At 44.5% G+C, this 22,474-nt stretch overlaps 1 protein-coding gene across 1 annotated transcript in view; it reads right to left on the bottom strand.

Moving 5' to 3' along the window:
* Positions 1-21,212, bottom strand: part of LOC123992480 (SR-related and CTD-associated factor 4-like) — a 48,506-nt gene extending 27,294 nt beyond the window's left edge. The window contains exons 1-12 of the mRNA XM_046293646.1: positions 21,027-21,212; positions 19,958-20,041; positions 19,777-19,821; positions 19,439-19,600; positions 18,830-19,111; positions 18,229-18,402; positions 13,579-13,889; positions 11,107-11,300; positions 10,909-11,009; positions 10,572-10,685; positions 3,081-3,237; positions 2,543-2,646 (exon numbers count right to left, since the gene is read on the bottom strand). Of these exons, the coding sequence (XP_046149602.1) occupies positions 2,543-2,646; positions 3,081-3,237; positions 10,572-10,685; positions 10,909-11,009; positions 11,107-11,300; positions 13,579-13,889; positions 18,229-18,402; positions 18,830-19,111; positions 19,439-19,600; positions 19,777-19,821; positions 19,958-20,041; positions 21,027-21,056 (1,758 nt within the window). The 5' untranslated portion in view covers positions 21,057-21,212. The remainder of the gene's footprint in view (positions 1-2,542; positions 2,647-3,080; positions 3,238-10,571; positions 10,686-10,908; positions 11,010-11,106; positions 11,301-13,578; positions 13,890-18,228; positions 18,403-18,829; positions 19,112-19,438; positions 19,601-19,776; positions 19,822-19,957; positions 20,042-21,026) is intronic.
* Positions 21,213-22,474: the final 1,262 nt, after the last annotated feature.

Here is a 22,474-nt window from a genome sequence, read left to right on the forward strand (position 1 = left end):
AGGGTATTTGCAACAGTTTGGTCAGCCTGGCTCATTGCTAACTAATTTGCCAGAATTTTACATAATTATGACATAACATCGAAGGTTGTGCAATGTAACAGGAATATTTAGACTGATGGATGCCACCCGTTAGATAAAATACAGAACGGTTCCGTATTTCACTGAAATAATAAACGTTTCGTTTTCGAAATGATCGTTTACGGATTCAACCATATTAATGACCAAAGGCTCGTATTTCTGTGTGTTATGTTATAATTAAATCTATGATTTGATAGAGCAGTCTGACTGAGCGATGGTAGGCACCAGCAGGCTCGTAAGTATTCATTCAAACAGCACTTTTGTGCGTTTTGCCAGCAACTCTTCGTAAGCACAGCTCTGTTTATGACTTCAAGCCTATCAGCCTAATGGCTGGTGTAACCGATGTGAAATGGCTAGCTAGTTAGCGTGGTGCGCGCTAATAGCATTTCAAACGTCACTCGCTCTGAGACTTGGAGTAGTTGTTCCTCTTGCTCTGCATGGGTAACGTTGCTTTGAGTGTGGCTGTTGTCGATGTGTTCCTGGTTCGAGCCCAGGTAGGGGCGAGGAGAGGGACGGAACCTATACTGTTACACTGGCAATAATAAAGTGCCTATAAGAACATCCAATAGTCAAAGGTTAATGAAATACAAATGGTATAGAGGGAAATAGTCCTATAAATACTATATTAACTACAACCTAAAACTTCTTACCTGGGAATATTGATAACTCATGTTAAAAGGAACCACCAGCTTTCATATGTTCTGAGCAAGGAACTTAAACGTTAGCTTTCTTACATGGCACTTTTACTTTCTTCTCCAACACTTTTTTTTGCATTATTTAAACCAAATTGAACATGTTTCATTTATAAATAAATTAAACATGTTCAATTTGGTTTATATATATATATATAAATAAAATAATAATAAATTAAATCGGCCGATTAATCGGTATCCGGTTTTTTGGGGTCCTCCAATAATCGGTATTGGCGTGGGAAAATCATAATCGGTCGACCTCTAGTGCACAGTTCTGACTGTCTGGTGGCTGACCAACATACTGATAGATAGGCCTCGTGTACAGTTCTGACTGTCTGGTGGCTGACCAACATACTGATAGATAGGCCTAGTGCACAGTTCTGACTGTCTGGTGGCTGACCAGCTTATACTGATAGATAGGCCTAGTGCATGGTTCTGACTGTCTGCCTGGTGGCCGAACTGCCTATACTATGCCAGTCCCCTCTCGCTCAGTCCTTCGCTAGCTCGCTATGAGAGGTGTGAGTTTGTGTTCTGCAAAGTACAGCAACTAGTCTCTCCGCTCCAGAAAGACTATTCTAAGCAGAATCAAATCTTGACACTCAGAATTGGGATTCGGGGGCCGGGAGTCAACATGCAAAGAGTCGAGAAATCAATTAATTTTGGCGACGACGCTCCACCACTACGTCGTCGTCGTAGTTAACAGTTGGGAAAACGTCAGAGGAAAGCAAGCGACAGCAGGGACGTCCTGTATGGCAATACTATGAGAGGTTACATGAGAAGGGAGGTAGAGTAATGGTAGAACAGGTGCAACACTATGAGAGGTTACATGAGAAGGGAGGTAGAGTAATGGTAGAACAGGTGCAATACTATGGGAGGTTACATGAGAAGGGAGGTAGAGTAATGGTAGAACAGGTGCAATACTATGAGAGGTTACATGAGAAGGGAGGTAGAGTAATGGTAGAACAGGTGCAATACTATGAGAGGTTAAATGAGAAGGAAATCCAAAACTTTTGCAAGGTGGAACTGAGGTACAGTAATGGCAGTACAGGCGCAATAGTTAGCCATCTGAAAGGGGGGGGGGCGCGTACTGAGAGAGACTCAAACCATTGCTGGCAGCAGCACAGCTGCATTGAGAATTCACATGAAATGTTGTGAATTTTGTTGTTAAACGGTATCCCCAAAAAAAGCCATTTAAACATGATCAAAAATGTTTCATTTGTCACATCCCTAGATCCTACCTAATATCAGGAAGAAACCTTTTTTTTGTGATTAGACAAGTGAAAAGACAAGTGTTCACGAGTAAAGTTGCCTTTCCTTTTATTGGGGAGTATTGTGTCATGTAGGCAGAAACTGGATCATTGCATTCAGACTGGTTGACTTACTACTGGAAGAAAGCTATACAACAGCCTTTCAATATGGACCTTAGTTTTTGTATAGGTGATGTACTGAGGTGAGTGAATACCTGTGAAATACTAGTCACCCATGCCATGACACTAGTAAATCTGATTTTATTCATCCACTTTCTCACATTATTGCATTTGTGTTGAGGGAAAGTGTATGCATTTCTATACCAACACTTGTAAAAACCTGCAATTTTAATAAAAACATACAGAAAACTGACAACTAAGGAACAAAATCTCAGGATAAACTCTGTTTCCCAAGAAAAGAGATGGTGAGATACTATGGTGAGGCAGAACGCCCAAACTAGTGTGTTTCTTTGGATCCCTGCTGTCTGTGCTGTGTTTCATTGGGTCCCCTGTAGCGGGTGTTACCTGTACATGGGCGGTGGCAGCTCCCTCGGTTTCCATGGCATCCACTCCTCCTCCGTTGTTCAGTCCTCCTGGTTTAGTCAGCTCCTTCACGTCATCTCCCCACTCTGACAAAACAGACCAATCAATCAGGAATAATTATACACTTAAAACAGAATAGCTACACGAGCAATGTAGAGATAGATATAACCTAACTCTGTGTCCAATACTTCTGACTTCGACAGGAATTTCTTCAGACCACTTGACCCAACTAGGAAAAGTTTTAGGCCAGGTTGCGAGTTCAGGAAAAACTCCAGGCCACAATAATTCTACATCTAGACAGAGGGTGAATCTCAACAGGGTTCCTTGATTCCCTCAAACCCTGTTTACTCACATCCTTCTTCAAAGTGCATTGGAGGAGGAGGGCTGAGGAGAGGAACCAGAAATCTTCTCCAATGCATTTTGAGAAGGAGGCGAGGAGAGAGGAGGTGAGGAATCAAGGAAGACAATTGAGAATCACCCAAAGCAGACAGTGTAGAGGTTGCGGAAGACAGATGTTTACCTGGACAGAGTGTGTCTGCGTCCAGCATGCCTCCCTCCCTGGACCCCTCCAGCTCCTCCATCTTCACCTTGCTCCAGGGGATGTAGGTGACGCCTCGCTCTACATCCCAGAACTTCTTATGGGTCGCCTTTATACCCTTGTTCAAGGCCCACGCAATCTACACAAAAATACAATATGCTTAAGTAATTAAGTAAAATAACAAACTGTTTTAAATAACTGTGTGCTGCCTGGCATACCGAAAACACGGTACCTTTCCAATACTACAACATGACAGATTATTTCTGTTACTTTCAGGGCTTTCTGTGTCTCGCAGATTCAGAAGATCCAGTCTGTCTCAAAATTTGTCTGAATCTTCTCTAGGGAGCAGTAGTAAGCTAGCCAAGAGGCAGTAGTAAGCTAGCCAGGCTACTTGTCTTCTCTAGGGAGCAGTAGTAAGCTAGCCAAGAGGCAGTAGTAAGCTAGCCAGGAGGCAGTAGTAAGCTAGCCAGGCTACTTGTCTTCTCTAGGGGGCAGTAGTAAGCTAGCCAGGCTACTTGTCTTCTCTAGTGGGGGGCAGTTGTAAGCTAGCCAGGCTACTTGTCTTCTCTAGGGGGCAGTAGTAAGCTAGCCAGGAGGCAGTAGTAAGCTAGCCAGGAGGCAGTAGTAAGCTAGCCAGGCTACTTGTCTTCTCTAGGGGGCAGTAGTAAGCTAGCCAGGGGGCAGTAGTATGCTAGCCAGGCTACTTGTCTTCTCTAGGGGGCAGTAGTAAGCTAGCCAGGCTACTTGTCTTCTCTCGGGGGCAGTAGTAAGCTAGCCAGGAGGCAGTAGTAAGCTAGCCAGGCTACTTGTCTTCTCTAGGGGGCAGTAGTAAGCTAGCCAGGGGGCAGTAGTATGCTAGCCAGGCTACTTGTCTTCTCTAGGGGGCAGTAGTAAGCTAGCCAGGCTACTTGTCTTCTCTAGGGGGCAGTAGTATGCTAGCCAGGCTACTTGTCTTCTCTAGGGGGCAGTAGTAAGCTAGCCAGGAGGCAGTAGTAAGCTAGCCAGGGGGCGGTAGTAAGCTAGCCAGGGGGCGGTAGTATGCTAGCCAGGGGGCGGTAGTATGCTAGCCAGGCTACTTGTCTTCTCTAGGGGGCAGTAGTAAGCTAGCCAGGCTACTTGTCTTCTCTAGGGGGCAGTAGTATGCTAGCCAGGCTACTTGTCTTCTCTAGGGGGCAGTAGTATGCTAGCCAGGCTACTTGTCTTCTCTAGGGGGCAGTAGTATGCTAGCCAGGCTACTTGTCTTCTCTAGGGGGCAGTAGTATGCTAGCCAGGCTACTTGTCTTCTCTCGGGGGAAGTAGTAAGCTAGGCAGGGGGCAGTAGTAAGCTAGCCAGGCTACTTGTTTTCTCAAGGGGGCAGTAGTAAGCTAGCCAGGCTACTTGTGCATGTAGATGACACAGCGTGAGCCACATTTGAGAAGGAAAACGTCATAACTCCACACCCGCAGCTTGTTGACAGCTGGCTCCAGAAGCAAAGTATGGGAATACTTTACTTACAGAGTAGATGAGGATCAGCCTACCGAAACTACTAAGCAAAAGGTGTAAAAATAGCGCATGGGAGGATTTAGTTCACCCCCAATAAATTTAATAATTTGAGTGACAATAACATGAACATATATTTAGCATGATATTCATGTGAGCATTATAATATGATTACAACCCAAAAGTAAATGTGAAATGAACTCAATTTAAGATATGACAATATTAACACTACTTCGCGTTAGACTGGGCTTGCTAACGGTAGCCAGCCAGCCGTCTGGGTGGAGCACTGCATCATGGGAGGTGACGTGTACTCTGGGAATCGCAGTATGTTGTGTAAAATCCATTTTTATTTCTATGGTGTGTAGACTATTGCAATATAGAAGCTTCAGAAACAAGCTTCAAAGTGTTTGTGTCATTTTGGAAGTAAAGTATTAATTTAATACATTAAAGTATTTAGCTGTAATGTATAATGAATCATGTATCTAATGAATGTCATCTGACCCAATATTTTGTCCAAAGTATAGCAAATGAACACAGATACACTACATGGCCAAAAGTATTTGGACATCCCTTCAAATGAGTGGATTCTACTTTTTCAGCCACACCCGTTGCTGACAGGTGTATAAAATCGAGCACACAGCCATGCAAACTCAATTGACATTGGCCCGTACTGAAGAGCCCAGTGAGTTTCAACGTGGCACTGTCATAGGATGCCACCTTTCCAACAAGTCAGTTAGTCAAATTTCTGCCCTGCTAGAGTTACCCCGGTTGACTGTAAGTGCTGTTATTGCGAAGTGGAAACGTCTAGGAGCAACAACGGCTAAGCTGCAAAGTGGCAGGCCACACAAGCTCATAGAACAGGGCCACAGAGTGCAGAAGCATGGAAAAAATTGTCTGTCACCGGTTGCAACACTCACTAGAGTTCCAAACGGCATCTGCAAGCAACGTCAGCAAATCAACTGTTAGTCGGGAGCTTCATGAAACAGGTTTACATGGCCGAGCAGCAGCACACAAGCCTAACATCACCATGTGCAATACCAAGCATCGGCTGGAGTGGTGTAAAGCTTGCCACCATTGGACTCTGGAGCAGTGGAAACGCGTTCTCCATCTGGCAGTCCGACAGACAAATCTGGGTTTGGAAGATGCCAGGAGAACACTACCTGCCCCGATACATAGTGCCAACCGTAAAGTTTGGTGGAGGAGGAATAATGGTCTGGGGCTGTTTTTCATGGTTCGGGCCCCTTAGTTCCAGTGAGGGGAAATCTTAGAGATACAGCATAGAACAACATTCTAGATGATTCTGTGCTTCCATCTTTGTAGCAACAGTTTTTGCCTTTTCCTGCTTCAGCATGACAATGCCCCCGTGCACAAAGCGAGGTCATACAGACAGAAGAGCTTTGTCGAGATCGGGGTGAAAGAACTTGACTGGCCTGCGCAGAGCCCTGACCTCAACCAAATCAAACACCTTTGGGGTGAATTGGAACGCCCGACCTCACTAATGCTCGTGGCTGAATGGAAGCAAGTCCCCAGTGCAATCATCCAGCATCTAGTGGAAAGCCTTCCCAGAAGAGTGGAGGCTGTTATAGCAGCAATGTTCCAACATCTAGTGGAAAGCCTTCCCAGAAGAGTGGAGGCTGTTATAGCAGCAATGTTCCAGCATCTAGTGAAAGCCTTCCCAGAAGAGTGGAGGCAGTTATAGCAGCAATGTTCCTACATCTAGTGGAAAGCCTTCCCAGAAGAGTGGAGGCCGTTACAGCAGCAATGTTCCAACATCTAGTGGAAAGCCTTCCCAGAAGAGTGGAGGCCGTTACAGCAGCAATGTTCCAACATCTAGTGGAAAGCCTTTCCAGAAGAGTGGAGGCCGTTACAGCAGCAATGTTCCAACATCTAGTGGAAAGCCTTCCCAGAAGAGTGGAGGCTGTTATAGCAGCAAAGGGGAGGGACTCCATATTAATACCGAGGACATTGTAATGAGATGCTCAATGAGCAGATGTCCACATACTTTTGACCACATTGTGCTCTGATTATTCTGTAATTTAATAGGGCATTTCATTTTGAAAGAATTTGTTGTTTTAGTCATACTATCAATTATCAACATATTATTCCATGTAAAGCCCAGTGGCTTTAGATAATGCTTTATTTTTGTTGCTGTGGTATCGTTTTGCGCATTGTGATACTAAACCTGGTATCAGTCAAAATTCTGGTATTTATGCAAACACGAGTCTCTATAACCGTGTTCAAACCCTGCGCAATCTACATAAACACAATATATATTTAGGTTAGACACTAAACAAACAGGGCTCTATAGAGACCAAACACAATATATTTAAAGTTATACACTAAACAAAATATATATATTTTCAGTTGATGGCGCCAGCACGAGTTGGTCTTACCAATGTTTTTCACACCGATAATGACCTGACCTGTGTCCCCTAATGTACCTGAACTCCATACAGAAACACACTAATAATGAATATATATATTTTTGAAATTAGCACGCCCTTGACATTCAACACTGGGTCTGTGTTAACTGGCCAGAATGAAAAGAACACTGTCCTGGGAAAACAGGCTGATCAAGATTCTTATAATGAACGACCTTACATACACAAATAATTATATTTTTAACTTGACAATATCAGATTTACATTGATTGTTTGGAGGGAAATTATTATTATTATTTTTTACCTTTGTGCAATCTCAAAAAGGTGTGTTCATTGTTAGCGATTTTGATCTGTCAGTCTACAGTTGTAAGGACATATAAAATCAGATATCTTTTGGTAAATTCACACACACAGCTCAAAATAATAAAGGGAACACTTAAACAACACAATGTAACTCCAAGTCAATCACACTTCTGTGACATCAAACTGTCCACTTAGGAAGCAACACTGATTGAGAATAAATTTCACATGCTGTTGTGCAAATGGAATAGACAACAGGTGGAAATTATAGGCAATTAGCAAGACACACCCAATAAAGGAGTGGTTCTGCAGGTGGGGACCACAGACCACTTCTCAGTTCATATGATTCCTGGCTGATGTTTTGGTCACTTTTGAATGCTGGCGGTGCTTTCACTCTAGTGGTAGCATGAGACGGAGTCTACAACTCACACAAGTGGCTCAGGTAGTGCAGCTCATCCAGGATGGAACATCAATGAGAGTTGTGGCAAGAAGGGTTGCTGTGTCTGTAAAGCGTAGTTACCTGAGCATGGAGGCGCTACCAGGAGACAGGCCAGTACATTAGGAGACGTGGAGGAGGCCGTAGGAGGGCAACAACCCAGCAGCAGGACCGCTACCTCAGCCTTTGTGCAAGGAGGAGCACTGCCAGAGCCCTGCTAAATGACCTCCAGCAGACCACAAATGTGCATGTGTCTGCTCAAACGGTCAGAAACAGACTCCATGAGGGTGGTATGAGGGCCCGGCGTCCACAGGTGGGGGTTGTGCTTACAGCCCAACACCGTGCAGGACGTTAGGCATTTGCCAGAGAACACCAAGATTGGCAAATTCGCCACTGGCGCACTGTGCTCTTCACAGATGAAAGCAGGTTCACACTGAGAACATGTGACAGACGTGACAGTCTGGAGACGCCGTGGAGAACGTTCTGCTGCCTGCAACATCCTCCAGCATGACCGGTTTGGCGGTGGGTCGGTCATGGTGTGGGGTGGCATTTCTTTGGGGGGGCCGCACAGCCCTCCATGTGCTCGCCAGAGGTAGCCTGACTGCCATTAGGTACCGAGATGAGATCCTCATACCCCTTGTGAGACCATATGCTGGTGCGGTTGGCCCTGGGTTCCTCCTAATGCAAGACAAAGCTAGACCTCATGTGGCTGGAGTGTGTCAGCAGTTCCTGCAAGAGGAAGGCATTGATGCTATGGACTGGCCCGCCCGTTCCCCAGACCTGAATCCAATTGAGCACATCTGGGACATCATGTCTCGCTCCATCCACCAACGCCACACCACAGACTGTCCAGGAATTGGCGGATGCTTTAGTCCAGGTCTGGGAGGAGATCCCTCAGGAGACCATCCGCCACCTCAGCATGCCCAGGCGTCGTAGGGAGGTCATACAGGCATGTGGAGGCCACACACTACTGAGCCTCATTTTGACTTGTTTTAAGGACATTACATCAAAGTTGGATCAGCCTGTAGTGTGGTTTTCCACTTTAATTTTGAGTGTGACTCCAAATCCAGACCTCCATGGGTTGATAAATTTGATTTCCATTGATAATTTGTGTGATTTTGTTGTCAGCACATTCAACTATGTAAAGAAAAAAGTATTTAATAAGAATATTTAATTCATTCAGGTCTAGGATGTGTTATTTTAGTGTTCCCTTTATTTTTTTGAGCTGTGTATATATATATATATACACAAACACAGTTGAAGACGGAAGTTTACATACACCTTGGCCAAATATATTTAAACTCAGTTTTTCACAATTCCTGACATTTAATGTCCTGTCTTAGGTCAGTTAGGATCACCACTTTATTTTAAGAATGTGAAATTTCAGAATAATAGTAGAGTGATTTATTTCAGCTATTCTTTCAACACATTCCCAGTGGGTCAGAAGTTTACATACACTCAATTAGTATTTGGTAGCATTGCCTTTGAGTTAGGGACAGTGCACATTAATCAACGTTTCAGTAAACGTGCCAGTTTTAGCCAACTGGCTAATTTTCAAAATCAGTCCCTGGGCAGATTATTAAAAACAATTACAATACAGACAATCAATGAGCAATGAGCACACGCAGAGCAACATAGGACAAAAAGCAACAAGACAAAATCCATAAAAGCAACAGTGTTTCCACACCTCACAAGGTACAGACAACGGAAAACATGGAAATTGGTTAACTTGGGTCAAACATTTCAACTTCCACAAGCTTCCCACAATAAGTTGGGTGAATTTTGGCCCATTTCTCCTAACAGGGCTGGTGTAACTGAGTCAGGTTTGTAGGCCTCCTTGCTCGCACACACTTTTTCACTTCTGCCCACACATTTTCTGCAGGATTGAGGTCAGGGCTTTGTGATGGCCACTCCAATACCTCGACTTTGTTGTCCTTAAGCCAATTTGCCACATCTTTGGAAGTATGCTTGGGGTCATTGTCCATTTGGAAGACCCATTTGCGACCAAGTTTTAACTTCCTGCCTGCTGCCCCCCTCTAGCCACTAGGCCAGCCTGCCTGCCGCCCCCCTCTAGCCACTAGGCCAGCCTGCCTGCCGCCCCCCTCTAGCCACTAGGCCAGCCTGCCTGCCGCCCCCCTCTAGCCACTAGGCCAGCCTGCCTGCCGCCCCCCTCTAGCCACTAGGCCAGCCTGCCTGCCGCCCCCCTCTAGCCACTAGGCCAGCCTGCCTGCCGCCCCCCTCTAGCCACGAGGCTAGCATGGTGCCCCAAAATATTAGAATGTAATCCTATATTAGTACTTACACTGAGTGTTTTTCTTAGAATGCAACAGAATATTGTTTAGAACTCATGTGTCTGTGTGAAGAGAGAGAAGCCTCAGATTTTAACGTTGACAGTAGATTTACGATGGCTTGGTGACTAGACAACATTCCATTCCATGATTAGTGTCTGTGTCCCCGTCTGTCAGTAGCAGGGAGACACAATCTCCAGTTTATTTAAGGAAAGGACCAAGTGTCTATGTTGCATTATTATTCCTACACAAGCAAGCAGTAAATAAACTAGAGAGATATGGCGCCATGTAAATCTTGATGTCTGTTTCATGAGAAGCAAAATGTACCTTGGTATAAATTCTCTCGTCTGTGATTTGTCATCAACAGCCAGGAGGATGGACTTGGCTATAAACGGGGTGTGGCTTAATTCCTGCTGTTTGGGTTCTCAACAAATAACCTATGGGCGGTGTCGTTGACAAGCTCCCTGTCCGCAGTAATTAAATAATAAAGTTTGACTGTTTTCAGGAAGTCTAAAAGTCTCTGATTAGAATAATTTTTACCACATAATAAAGAGTTGATTTAACTTTTTTTTTTAAATCAACAAGTACCTTGATAGCCTTCTGGTTGACCTTGAAGGATCCTCTGCCGAGTTTGTGTAGAGCTCTGTAGGCATCCTGCCTGTGGACCATCACTATGTAGGCACATCCACGAGGAGGTATCATCTGGAGGGGAGCGGGAAGGAGAAGGTTGGCGTTCGCTCCTAAATTGTTCCCTTTCACAAACAGCCTAGTGTATTTTTCAGGGTCAACCCCCCCCCCCCCCCCCCCGTGTCCTATATAGAGCACTCTCTTATTAGACTATTTCTTATGTGGCTCCAGTGAAAAGGAGTGCACAGTCAAAGGAAATGGTTTGCCTGAGTAAGATCAGTGTTCGCTTCATACTCACATTGATGGATTCTATCTGCCCAAACTCCTCTAGTAAACACATGACGTCCTGCTGAGAAGTCTTCTTGTCCAGCTGGCCCACCCACAGAGTCGTGGTGCAAACTAGACAACAACGAGGGAAACATTCAATACGGGGCCCTTGTCGAATATAGGGGAGCCATCTTGGGACGCAGTCCTTGTTTTATCTGACAGTACGTACCACTGAGTGTCTGGCTCTTGATGCTGGGCAGACCTTTCTGTCTACGGTCTTTGTCCTTCTCTCTCTCCTTCCTCTCCTGCGAGCGGGAGCGAGGGGAGTTCCAGCGACTCTCCCTGGAGCGGGACCCGGAGCGCTGGGAAGAGTGTCGGGGTTTCCGGGAGGGAGAACCGGGGGACCTCTTTCTCCTGGGAGAACTGGAGAAATCAAACCTTATTTAAAATGCTTTTAAAATCACAACGTACTAAATCAGGGCTCTCCAACCCTGTTCCTGAAGAGATACAGTTCCCGCTCAGCCCAGTCAAAACTGTTCGCTGCTCTGGCCCCAATGGTGGAACAAACTCCCTCACGGCGCCAGGACAGCGGAGTCAATCACCACCTTCCGGAGACACCTGAAACCCCACCTCTTTAAGGAATAACTAGGATAGGATAAGTAATCCTTCTCCCCCCCCCCTTTAAGATTTAGATGCACTATTGTAAAGTGACTGTTCCACTGGATGTCATAAGGTGAATGCACCAATTTGTATGTCGCTCTGGATAAGAGCGTCTGCTAAATGACTTAAATGTAATGTAAATGAGATACCCTCCTGTAGGTTTTAACTCCAACCCTGTTCCTGAAGAGCTACAGTCCTTGTAGGTTTTCACTTTAACCCTAATCAAGCACACCTGATTCTAATCATTAAATGGTTGATAAGATTAATCAGGTTAGTTACAACTGGGGTTGGAGTATAAACCTACAGGAGGGTATCTCTCCAGGAACAGGGGTGGAGTAAAAACCTACAGGAGGGTGTCTCTCCAGGAACAGGGTTGGAGTTAAAACCTAGAGGAGGGTATCTCTCCAGGAACAGGAGAACTAAAGCACTTAAGTAAAACAATCAAATTAAACACAGCAATAGGGGGACTAAAAGCCAAGCTAACACAGCAATAGGGGGACTAAAAGCCAAGCTAACACAGCAATAGGGGGACTAAAAGCCAAGCTAACACAGCAATAGGGGGACTAAAAGCCAGGCCAACACAGCAAAAAGGCAGACTAAAAGCCAAGCTAAAACAGCAATAGGGGGACTAAAAGCCAAGCTAACAGTAATAGGGGGACTAAAAGCCAAGCTAACACAGCAATAGGGGGACTAAAATCCAAGCTAACACAGCAATAGGGGGACTAAAAGCCAAGCTAACACAGCAATAGGGGGACTAAAAGCCAAGCTAAAAGCAATAGGGGGACTAAAAGCCAAGCTAACACAGCAATAGGGGGACTAAAAGCCAAGCTAACACAGCAATAGGGGGACTAAAAGCCAAGCTAACACAGCAATAGGGGGACTAAAAGCCAAGCTAACACAGCAATAGGGGGACTAAAAGCCAAGCTAACACAGCAATAGGGGGACTAAAAGCCAAGCTAACACAGCAATAGGGGGACTAAAAGCCAAGCTAACACAGCAATAGGGGGACTAAAAGCCAAGCTAACACAGCAATAGGGGGACTAAAAGCCAAGCTAACACAGCAATAGGGGGACTAAAAGCCAAGCTAACACAGCAATAAGGGGACTAAAAGCCAAGCTAACACAGCAATAGGGGGACTAAAAGCCAAGCTAACACAGCAATAGGGGGACTAAAAGCCAAGCTAACACAGCAATAGGGGACTAAAAGCCAAGCTAACACAGCAATAGCCAAGCTAACACAGCAATAGGGGGACTAAAAGCCAAGCTAACACAGCAATAGGGGGACTAAAAGCCAAGCTAACACAGCAATAGGGGGACTAAAAGCCAAGCTAACACAGCAATAGGGGGACTAAAAGCCAAGCTAACACAGAAATAGGGGGACTAAAAGCCAAGCTAACACAGCAATAGGGGGACTAAAAGCCAAGCTAACACAGCAATAGGGAGACTAAAAGCCAAGCTAACACAGCAATAGGGGGACTAAAAGCCAAGCTAACACAGCAATACGGGGACTAAAGCCAAACTAACACAGCAATACGGGGACTAAAAGCCAAGCTAACACAGCAATAAGGGGACTAAAAGCCAAGCTAACACAGCAATACAACAGACTAAATTCCTAGCTAACACAGCAATACGGGGACTAAAAGCCAAGCTAACACAGCAATACGGGGATTAAAAGCCAAGCTAACACAGCAATACGACAGACTACATTCCAAGCTAACACAGCAATACGACAGACTAAATTCCAAGCTAACACAGCAATACGAGGGACTAAATTCCAAGCTAACACAGCAATAGGGGGACTAAAAGCCAAGCTAACACAGCAATAGGGAGACTAAAAGCCAAGCTAACACAGCAATAGGGAGACTAAAAGCCAAGCTAACACAGCAATAGGGAGACTAAAAGCCAAACTAACACAGCAATAGGGGGACTAAAAGCCAAGCTAACACAGCAATAGGGAGACTAAAAGGTGGGAAAAGACAGGATTCCATTAGAGGTCTCCTAAACATAACCAACTCATATCAACAATAGGCCCAGCTTCTTACCGAGAGCCAGACCTGGAGCGTGACCTCCTGCCGTGACCCCGCTGCCTCCCCTCCCTCCTCCCAGACGGATCTTCTCTTTCTCTGGAGTTTCCCTGGTCAGTGTGCTGGCTCTGGCTGTAGCCCTTGTTCAGACCAGGGTATCCTCCACCAGGTGTCTGCTGTCTCCCAGGCTGGCCCTGAAACTGTTGCTCCATGTTGGGCTGCATCGGACCAGGAAAATGGCCGTCGTACTGGTTCCCTGGAACAAGGGGATTCTCCTCTCTCTTCACTTCTTCTGGTTCGTCGTCATAATCAAAACGGTCCAGGAGTTTCTGAAGATCCACATCCATAACAATGAGCACAGTATAATTTAGCTCCACACGCATAATAATAAGAGCCGCATAATTTAGATCCACATCCATAGCAATGAGAGCATAATTTAGCAACACAGCCTTGACAGAGTGCAATGATTTACTTCGACATCTATAATAAATCACACGAGACTTAATATCTGTGACTGACCATCCCTCTCCAGGAGGCTTTAAGAAAACCACGACTCAACGCCTCGCCACCACACGATCTATCTGTTGTGTGTATGTACTGACATGTGGAACTGAGATTCACAAACACGACACGTTAATGTTTTAAATGTACGCAAATTGTAACCATGGTATTGGGAACCATAGGGATGGGGGGGGGTTGGAACCTCTGAGGGCCACTCCTCCTGATTACAGTAGTGACCATATCCCCCACGCATCCCACACAGGTGGAGGTGTTGCTAATATTCACAACAAATTTAAATTGACAAAAAAAGATTCTCGGCCTCTTTTGAACTTCTAGTCATGAAATATATGCAGCCTACTTAATCATGTTTTATTGCTACTGTTTACAGGCCTCCTGGGCCATTCACAGGCCTCCTGGGCCATTCACAGGCCTCCTGGGCCATTCACAGGCCTCCAGGGCCATTTACAGGCCTCCAGGGCACAGAGTTCCCAGAATGCCTGTCTGATCTTGTAGTCACGGCAGATAATATAATTTTTGGTGACATCAATGTTCACATGGAGAAGCCCACAGACCCACTCCAAAAGTCTTTCAGAGCCATCATCAACTCAGTGGGTTTTGTCCAACATGTCTCCGGAACTACTCACAGCCACACTGTATCTAGTTTTGTCCCGTGGAATAAATATTGTGGATCGTAATGTTTTTCTTCATAATCATAGACTAATAGGACCAACATTTTATTATGTTTGCAATCGCAATCCCCAACCAAGGATCATCAAAAGCTATTGTATAAATTCTCGGACAACACAAAAATTCCTAGATGCCCTTCCAGACTCCCTCTGCCTACCCCAAGGTCGTCGGAGTACAAAAATCAGTTAACCACCTAACTGAAGAACTCAATTTAACTTGCGCAATACCCCAAAATGCAATCGCACCCTTAAAAACAAAAACATTTGTCTTAAGAAACTTGCTCCCTGGTATAGAGAAAATACCAGAGTCCTGAAGCAAGCTTCCAGAAAACTGGAACGGAAATAGAGTTCCATCTAACTGGAAATCCCTCACTGCTGCGACCATCATCCTATTTTTCCAAACCTAATGGAGGAAAAGAAGAAAATGTATTGTTGATACTGTCGCAAAGATAACTAAAAAAAGCAGTATTCCCCAAGAAAGGATGGCTTTCACTTCAGCAGTGATGAATTCGTCGACTTCTTCAACGAAAAGACAACGATGATTAGAAGTGACGGACTCCTCTATGAGGAGTATTTCTCCAAACCTCAGTTGTCCTGAGTCTACACAGAACTACCAGGACCTAGGATCAATGGAGACAAGCTTTTTTATTTATTCTGTATCCCGACACATTCATGGCCTCTAAACCGTCAAGCTGCATACGGGACCCTACTCCAACTACTGCAACTACTGAAACGGTTACTTCCTGTACTTGGTCCTACTTTGTTGAACATAAAAAACATTCATATCCTCCAGATGTGTAACAAACTCACTAAAGAAGTGGCAGTAATAAAGCCCCTCTTGAAAAAGCCAAACCTTGACCATGAAACATATATATATATATATATATAAAATATCCCATTCCTCTCAGTTTTGGGGGGAAAAAGGTGTTGTACAGCAACTCACTGTCTCCCTATAGACAAATAATGCATAGGAAAAGCTCCAGTCTGGTTATAGACCCCATCATAGCACTGAGACTGCACTAGTTGAAGTGACAAATAACCTTTTCATGGCGTCAGACCAAGCCTCTGCATCTGTCCTCCTAGACCTTAGTGCTGATTCTGACACCATCGATCACCACATTACTTTGGAGAGATTGGAAATCCTAATTGGTCTACATGGACAACTTCTGGCCTGGATTATATCTAATCTGTCGGAAAGGTATCAGTTAGTCTCTGTGGATGATTTGTCCTCTGACAAATACATTTTTAAGTTTTGGTGTTCCTCAAGGTTCCGTTTACGGACCACTATTGTTTTCACTATATATTCTACCTCTTAATGATGTCATTCGGGAAACACTTAATTTTCACTGCTATGAGGACGACACACAGCTGTACATTTCAATGAAACACGGCGAAGCCCCAAAATTGTCCCCCCTGGAAGCCTGTGTTTCAGACATATGGAAGTGAAGTGACGCAAATGTTTTACTTAAAAAATAAATAAATAAAAACAAATCAGACCAAACAGTTTGATCTAGGTTAACAAGAAACAAAGAGATCTACTGTATGATATGACAATGAATCTTGATGGTTGTACAGTCGTCTCAAATAAAACTGAAGGACCTCCGCGTTAATCTGGACCCTGATCGCTCTCTTTTGACAAACACAGCCTGGACATAATTTTTTCCATCTTCATAACAACTGCAAAAATCGGAAACTTTTTGTCAAAGAAATTATGCAGAAAAACAAATCCATGCTGTTGTCACTTCTAGATTAGACTACTGCAATGTTCTACTCTCCGGCTAAAGCAGTTAGTGCTAAACACGGCTGCTAGAATGTTGACTAGTGCTAGCCTCCCTACACTGGCTTCTTGTTAAGGCAAGGGCTGATTTCAAGGTTTACTGCTAACCTACAAAGCATTACATGGGCTTGCTCCTACCTACCTCTCTGATTTGGTCCTGCCGTACATACCTACACGTACGCTACGGTCACAAGACGCAGGCCTGCTTACTGTCCCTGGAATTTCTAAGCAAACAGCTAGAAGCAGGGCATTCTCCTTTAGTGCTATATTTTTATGGAATGGTCTGCCTATCCATGTGAGAGACACAGACTCCATCTTAACCTTAGGTCTTTACTGAAGACTCATCTCTTCAGTAGGTCCAATGATTGAGTGCAGTCTGGCCCAGGGGGTGTGAAGGTGAACGGCAAGGCACTGGAGCGAAGAACCGCCGTTGCCGTCTCTGCCTGGCCGGCTCCCCTCTCTCCACTGGGACTCTCTGCCTTTGATCCTATTACAGGGGCTGAGTCACCGGCTTACTGGTGCTCTGCCATGCCGTCCCTGCGTAACTTGAATGGGTGGAATCGCTGACAGGATCTCCCGTCTGGTCCTGCACGGGCTTGTAAGGGTGGAGATCTTTGTGGGGTATACTCAGCCGTGTCTCGGGTAGTAAGTTGATATCTGTCTGTTGATATCCCTCTAGTGGTGTGGGGGCTGTGCTTCAGCAAAGCGGGTGGGGTTATACCCTGCCTGGTTGGCCCTGTCCAGGGGTATCGTCGAAAGGGGCCATAGTGTCCCCGAACCCATTATCTATGCTGCCGGGGGGCTAGGGTCAGTCTGTTATATCTGGTATCCTGTGCGATTTAAATATATATATATATATATATATATATATATATATATATATATATATATATATATATATATATATATACACACACACACATATCCCCCCCCCCCCCCCCAGTAGAACCTAAGCACCCGGCCCCACCCGGCTGTCGGCCCCACTCGGCCCCACCCGGCTGTACTCGGCCCCACCCGGCTGTACTCGGCCCCACCCGGCTGTGCTGCTGCTCCTGTTTCAACTGTTCTGCTTGCTGATATGGAACCATGACATGTTCACCGGACGTGCTAGCTTGTCCCGGACCTGCTGTTTTCAACTCTCTCTCTAGCGCACCTGCTGTCTCGACCGCTATGAAAAGCCAACTGACATTTACTTGTGAGGTACTGATATGTGGCACCCTCAACAACCACCGATTATTATTTGACCCTGCTGGTCATCTATGAATGTTTGAACATCTTGGAGAACGATTGGGTCTTAAATGGCCACGTACTGTTATAATCTCCACCCGGGACAGACAGAGTACTGGCCATCTTTCTCAGCCTGGTTCCTCTCTAGGTTTCTTCCTGGCTTCCTGCCTTTATAGGGAGTTTTTCCTAGCCGCCATGTTTCTACATTTTCTTTGCTTGCGGTTTGGGGTTTTAGGCTGGGTTTCTGTATAACACTTTGTGGCATCAGTTAAATGTAAAAAGCACTTGAAATAACTGTCATATGTGACTTACAAAAAAAAATCTCTTTCTTTATGTGTTGGACCCCAGTAAGACTAGCTGTCGCTAATTGCGATCCTAATAAATCAGAAATCAAAAGCTGTCCTGTTAAGAGTAGGCCTCTGAAAATTGTCTTGTTGGTCAAAAATATGCCTAAAGTACAAAAAAAAAAAGCATTACCTTAGCTAGTGAGTTCTTCTGCTCCGTAGGATGTGTCTGGTGTGTGTTCAACGGTGGGTGGTGTGTATTATGCTGGCCTTGGACCACATGTGGGTGGTTCTGGTCAGCCATTGTGTTTGGAACCACAGGGGGAGTCTGTTGCCCTGGCTGGAACCTCTGGAGGATCTTCTGAAGCTGGACAGAAAGAAAGGAATACAGCGGAATTACACTTAATCCGCCCAATCAGTTACTACCTAGGTGACAAGCAAGATACTATGCAATTATCCTTTATTGAGCTGGTAGAGAACTCCCACTCCCCCAGAAGAATTAAATAGTTTACAGCAAACAGCCAACTGGATTGGTCAAGAAAGAGCAATGGTGAATATCTGTCACAGTCATGTTGTTCTGGGGTATATGAGCTAGTAGTGTGTAATACTCTAACTATAACAAAATACTTAGAATGAGTATAACTGGAATATAATCACTGGACCATGGCAACTTAACAGGTAAACTCATGGGTACACTCATAGAAGTAGGACACAGCATCTAGGATCTCTATGGGTGCACTCATCATCGCCGACCTGGTATTGTGATGCATACTTTCATTCTATATAGCTCTCACCTCGTGTCCCTGTCCAGACTGGAAAAGCTGTGCCACGGCAGCCAGGGCCTCTGGGTTCTGGAGCTGTGGGGGGAGCTGGGGCAGGGCTGCTGCTATGGAGGCACTAGAGACTGGGGTCTGGACTGATGCTATAGAGGCACTGGGCACCTGGGGCTGGAGGTCCTCCTGGGGGGAGGGAGTAGGGGCTAAGGATCCAGCAGCCATGTCCAACAGGGGCTGGACGACATCCATCTCAAATACAGCATTCTTTTGCCACAGGTTGAGAACACGGATGATCTTACTCTGCAGGGAGAGAGGGAAAGGGAGACAAAGGGGTGGAATAAGAACCCGTAATGAGAAAGGTTTACAGTTAAGTTCTGCTTTAGCTGGCCGTTAAGAATATCAGAAAGAGTAAAGTTTCAACTCTTAATTTTTGTACCAGCTCAATAGAGCCACACCCGACCAAACTACTGATTAAGTCAATACAATCATCCACTATTTAAGCGCTGATTAAATTGAATACAATCATCCACTACTTAACCGCTGATTAGTGTGTTATCGCTAGAACAAAAACTGTGCATCCCCGACATGGTGGAACACCAGAAAAAAACAGCTACGGTAATAACCCACCTTGTCATCATGTGGACAGAGGTAGAGGTTCTGGAATGTCGGGGTGAAGTTCTTTTGGAACCTGGGTCCATAGACGTCCTTGTCCACTCCAAACTGATGACGGGACTGTCGGACTATGGAATCCACCACGTATAGACCAGGAACCTTCAGTTCTGGCTTACACTGGAGTAACAAGTAACAGATGTTATTACCACTAGTCTTTCCACATTATCACTGGTCTACAAAATTACAATAAGAGTTTGTTTTTGTTATATGCTTTCAAAAGCTACTGGCATTGTCTGAAAGCAAAGTGACCCCACTATGGATTATAGTTCCTTGGTTGTGTTTCCATGACATACCTTCTTGATGAACTTCTCCACAATCTGGACGACATGCTTGTATAGCTGAGAAAAGGGGACAAGAAGTGGAAACAGGATAAACATTTTCATGGTGTGAATCTAAACAAGGTCACATTTTGGCATAATTTTTTTTGTTACATATTTAATTTTCCAATGAGAAACACACGTTGGCCAAACTTACCTTGATAGCCTTTATTGCTGATTTAGTGACTGACATCATCTTAGCTCGTGATATTGGAGGCTTCATGTCAATCATGGAGAATAACTGGACAGAGGGAAACGAAGAATACCTTTAACTAGCACCTAAACGAGGTCATCTAATCCAGACTACACATCTATCTCAAACGCACATTTGTTTTTATAAGCATGAAGACCAGAATTGGGGGGATTGAGGGTAGACAGGTCATGTTCACGTAGGGAAACAAACACTGATGCCTCGACACTGAACACATGGTGCTAATACAGAACATGTACAACGTGAAGAAAGGAGACGCTGCCATATTTCGGATTAGGCAACAACAACAAAAAATGAAAACAGGCTAGTCACCTGCAAGAGAAAGACAGCTATCTAACTAGAATAACGCTTGCGAAAGTTACGCAATAACACTTGTGATATTCACGTAACGTTATATTTTTCAGGAAGACATTACTAACTTAGTACATAGAAACTGGGCAACTAACATTACCAAACTTTTAGTGACATAACCATGTGGTTCTGCATTTCCTACAACAAACCCAACTAAGGTTAGTTAGCTAAATCAGCCACCATTGGCGTATTTGTCAATAACAAGCCGACCTTATCAGCTCAACAAAACAGAAAACGGGCCGTGCAATAGCGTTCACACAATCAGCGGTTAATGGCATGGGTTATACATTAATAGCAGACCAGTTGAGTAAGAAAACTCTTTGAGGTTGATGCTCCATCGTCTTAGGTCAACAAAAAGGGCAAAGTTCGCCATCATCTTGCATGATAGCTTTTAGAGTGTTATCGTTAGCTGCGTAGTCATTTTTGAGTTGTAGATTGGAAGGTCGAAAAGTGGGTAGCTGAGCTAGCTAACGTCTGATTTGCTATTACATTTAATAAACACATTTTCCTTTCTGGTGGACTAGATCATTCTAGTAACATGACACAAAGTTTGCTAAATTAGGACATATTTAGCCAATACATCGACAATTCAACTAGCTAACATTAGCTAGATTAGCTAGCAGAATAGCCGCGTAGCTAGCTAACAGAAAGCTTCATGTTTTACCTCCAAGTTGAAAGCGTTGACGGAATCCATAATTATATGTTGATATGCCGACAAAAAAATATATACCGTTTTAAATTAATAATACGTGTTTATTTAGCTGACTGTGTTTATGTAGTCGCAAACATTGGCCTGCGTTGCTAACCCATCTATCCGCTGGTTGATAATAGGTGTGGCCAAAACGTTTCCGACGGAAACAAGTCTCGGGAACACAGAACACAATTCCCGCGAGAAAAACCGAGAAGAGGCCAGGACTGGTTGCTGCAACAACACGCCACAGGGGTGAGCAGTGGAGTCAGGTTGCAGTTCAAGTGTTTCACACAAGTTGAGAATGGCGATATGATGATAAATCGATAATTTATAGTAAACTCAATTATGCTAATCATAAAGATCGAAATGGATTGCAAGGGTAGCTGACAACACATGAAAGCTGTTAAAAAGAAAATAAGAAAATTATGTGATACTTCACAAACCCAAGATAAACCACCCCATAGAAATCAAATCACATGCGCCGAATACAACAGGTCGTTATTAACCAACAAAAAAATAGATAAGTAAAAAAATAAAAGTAACAAATAATTAAACAGCAGCAGTAAATTAACAATAGCAAGGCTATATACAGGGGGTACTGATACAGAGTCAATGTGCGGTGTTATGCAGGTGAGTGAGGACCCAAAAGCGACTTAACAGAAACTGAGTTTATTCAAGTCCAAACAGAAAATAACAAATCCTGAATCCTTAACAGGAAATGTCCAAAACGGGAATAACAGAAATCCTCTAGTTTGTAGAGGGGAATAGCAGGATAAGCGGCCACAGACTGCAGGTCCCTTCGGGTAGGCGCAGGTCCCTTCGGGTAGGCGCAGGCCGTAGCTGACAGAGACACCTGCTCACACGCAGCATCTGAAGAAGGCAAAAACACGACAGGACGGAACAAGAACACAGCACAGCAAACAAGGATCCGACAAGGACAGAAGCAGAAACAGAGAGAGAAATAGAGACTTAATCAGAGGGCAAAATAGGGGACAGGTGTGAAAGAGTAAACGAGGTCGTTAGGAGAATGAGGAACAGCTGGGAGCAGGAACGGAACGATAGAGAGAGAGAGGGATAGAGAGAGGGAAAGAAACCTAATAAGACCAGCAGGGGGAAACAAATAGAAGAGAAAGCACAGGGACAAGACATGACAATATATGACAATACATGACATGCGAGGGTTAGTCGAGGTAATTGAGGTAATATGTACATGTAGGTAGAGTTAAAGTGACTATGCATAGATAATAAACAGAGAGTAGCAGCAGCGTAAAAATTTGCATCCTGTAGCACAAACTCCAAAAACGTTCTGGGACACTGTAAAGTCCATGGAGAATAAGAACACCTCCTCCCAGCTGCCCACTGCACTGTGGCAAGGAAACACTGTCACCACCGATAAATCCACGATAATCGAGAATTTCAAT

The sequence above is a fragment of the Oncorhynchus gorbuscha genome, linkage group LG13 (assembly GCF_021184085.1).
Source record: "Oncorhynchus gorbuscha isolate QuinsamMale2020 ecotype Even-year linkage group LG13, OgorEven_v1.0, whole genome shotgun sequence".
NCBI lineage: Eukaryota > Metazoa > Chordata > Actinopteri > Salmoniformes > Salmonidae > Oncorhynchus > Oncorhynchus gorbuscha.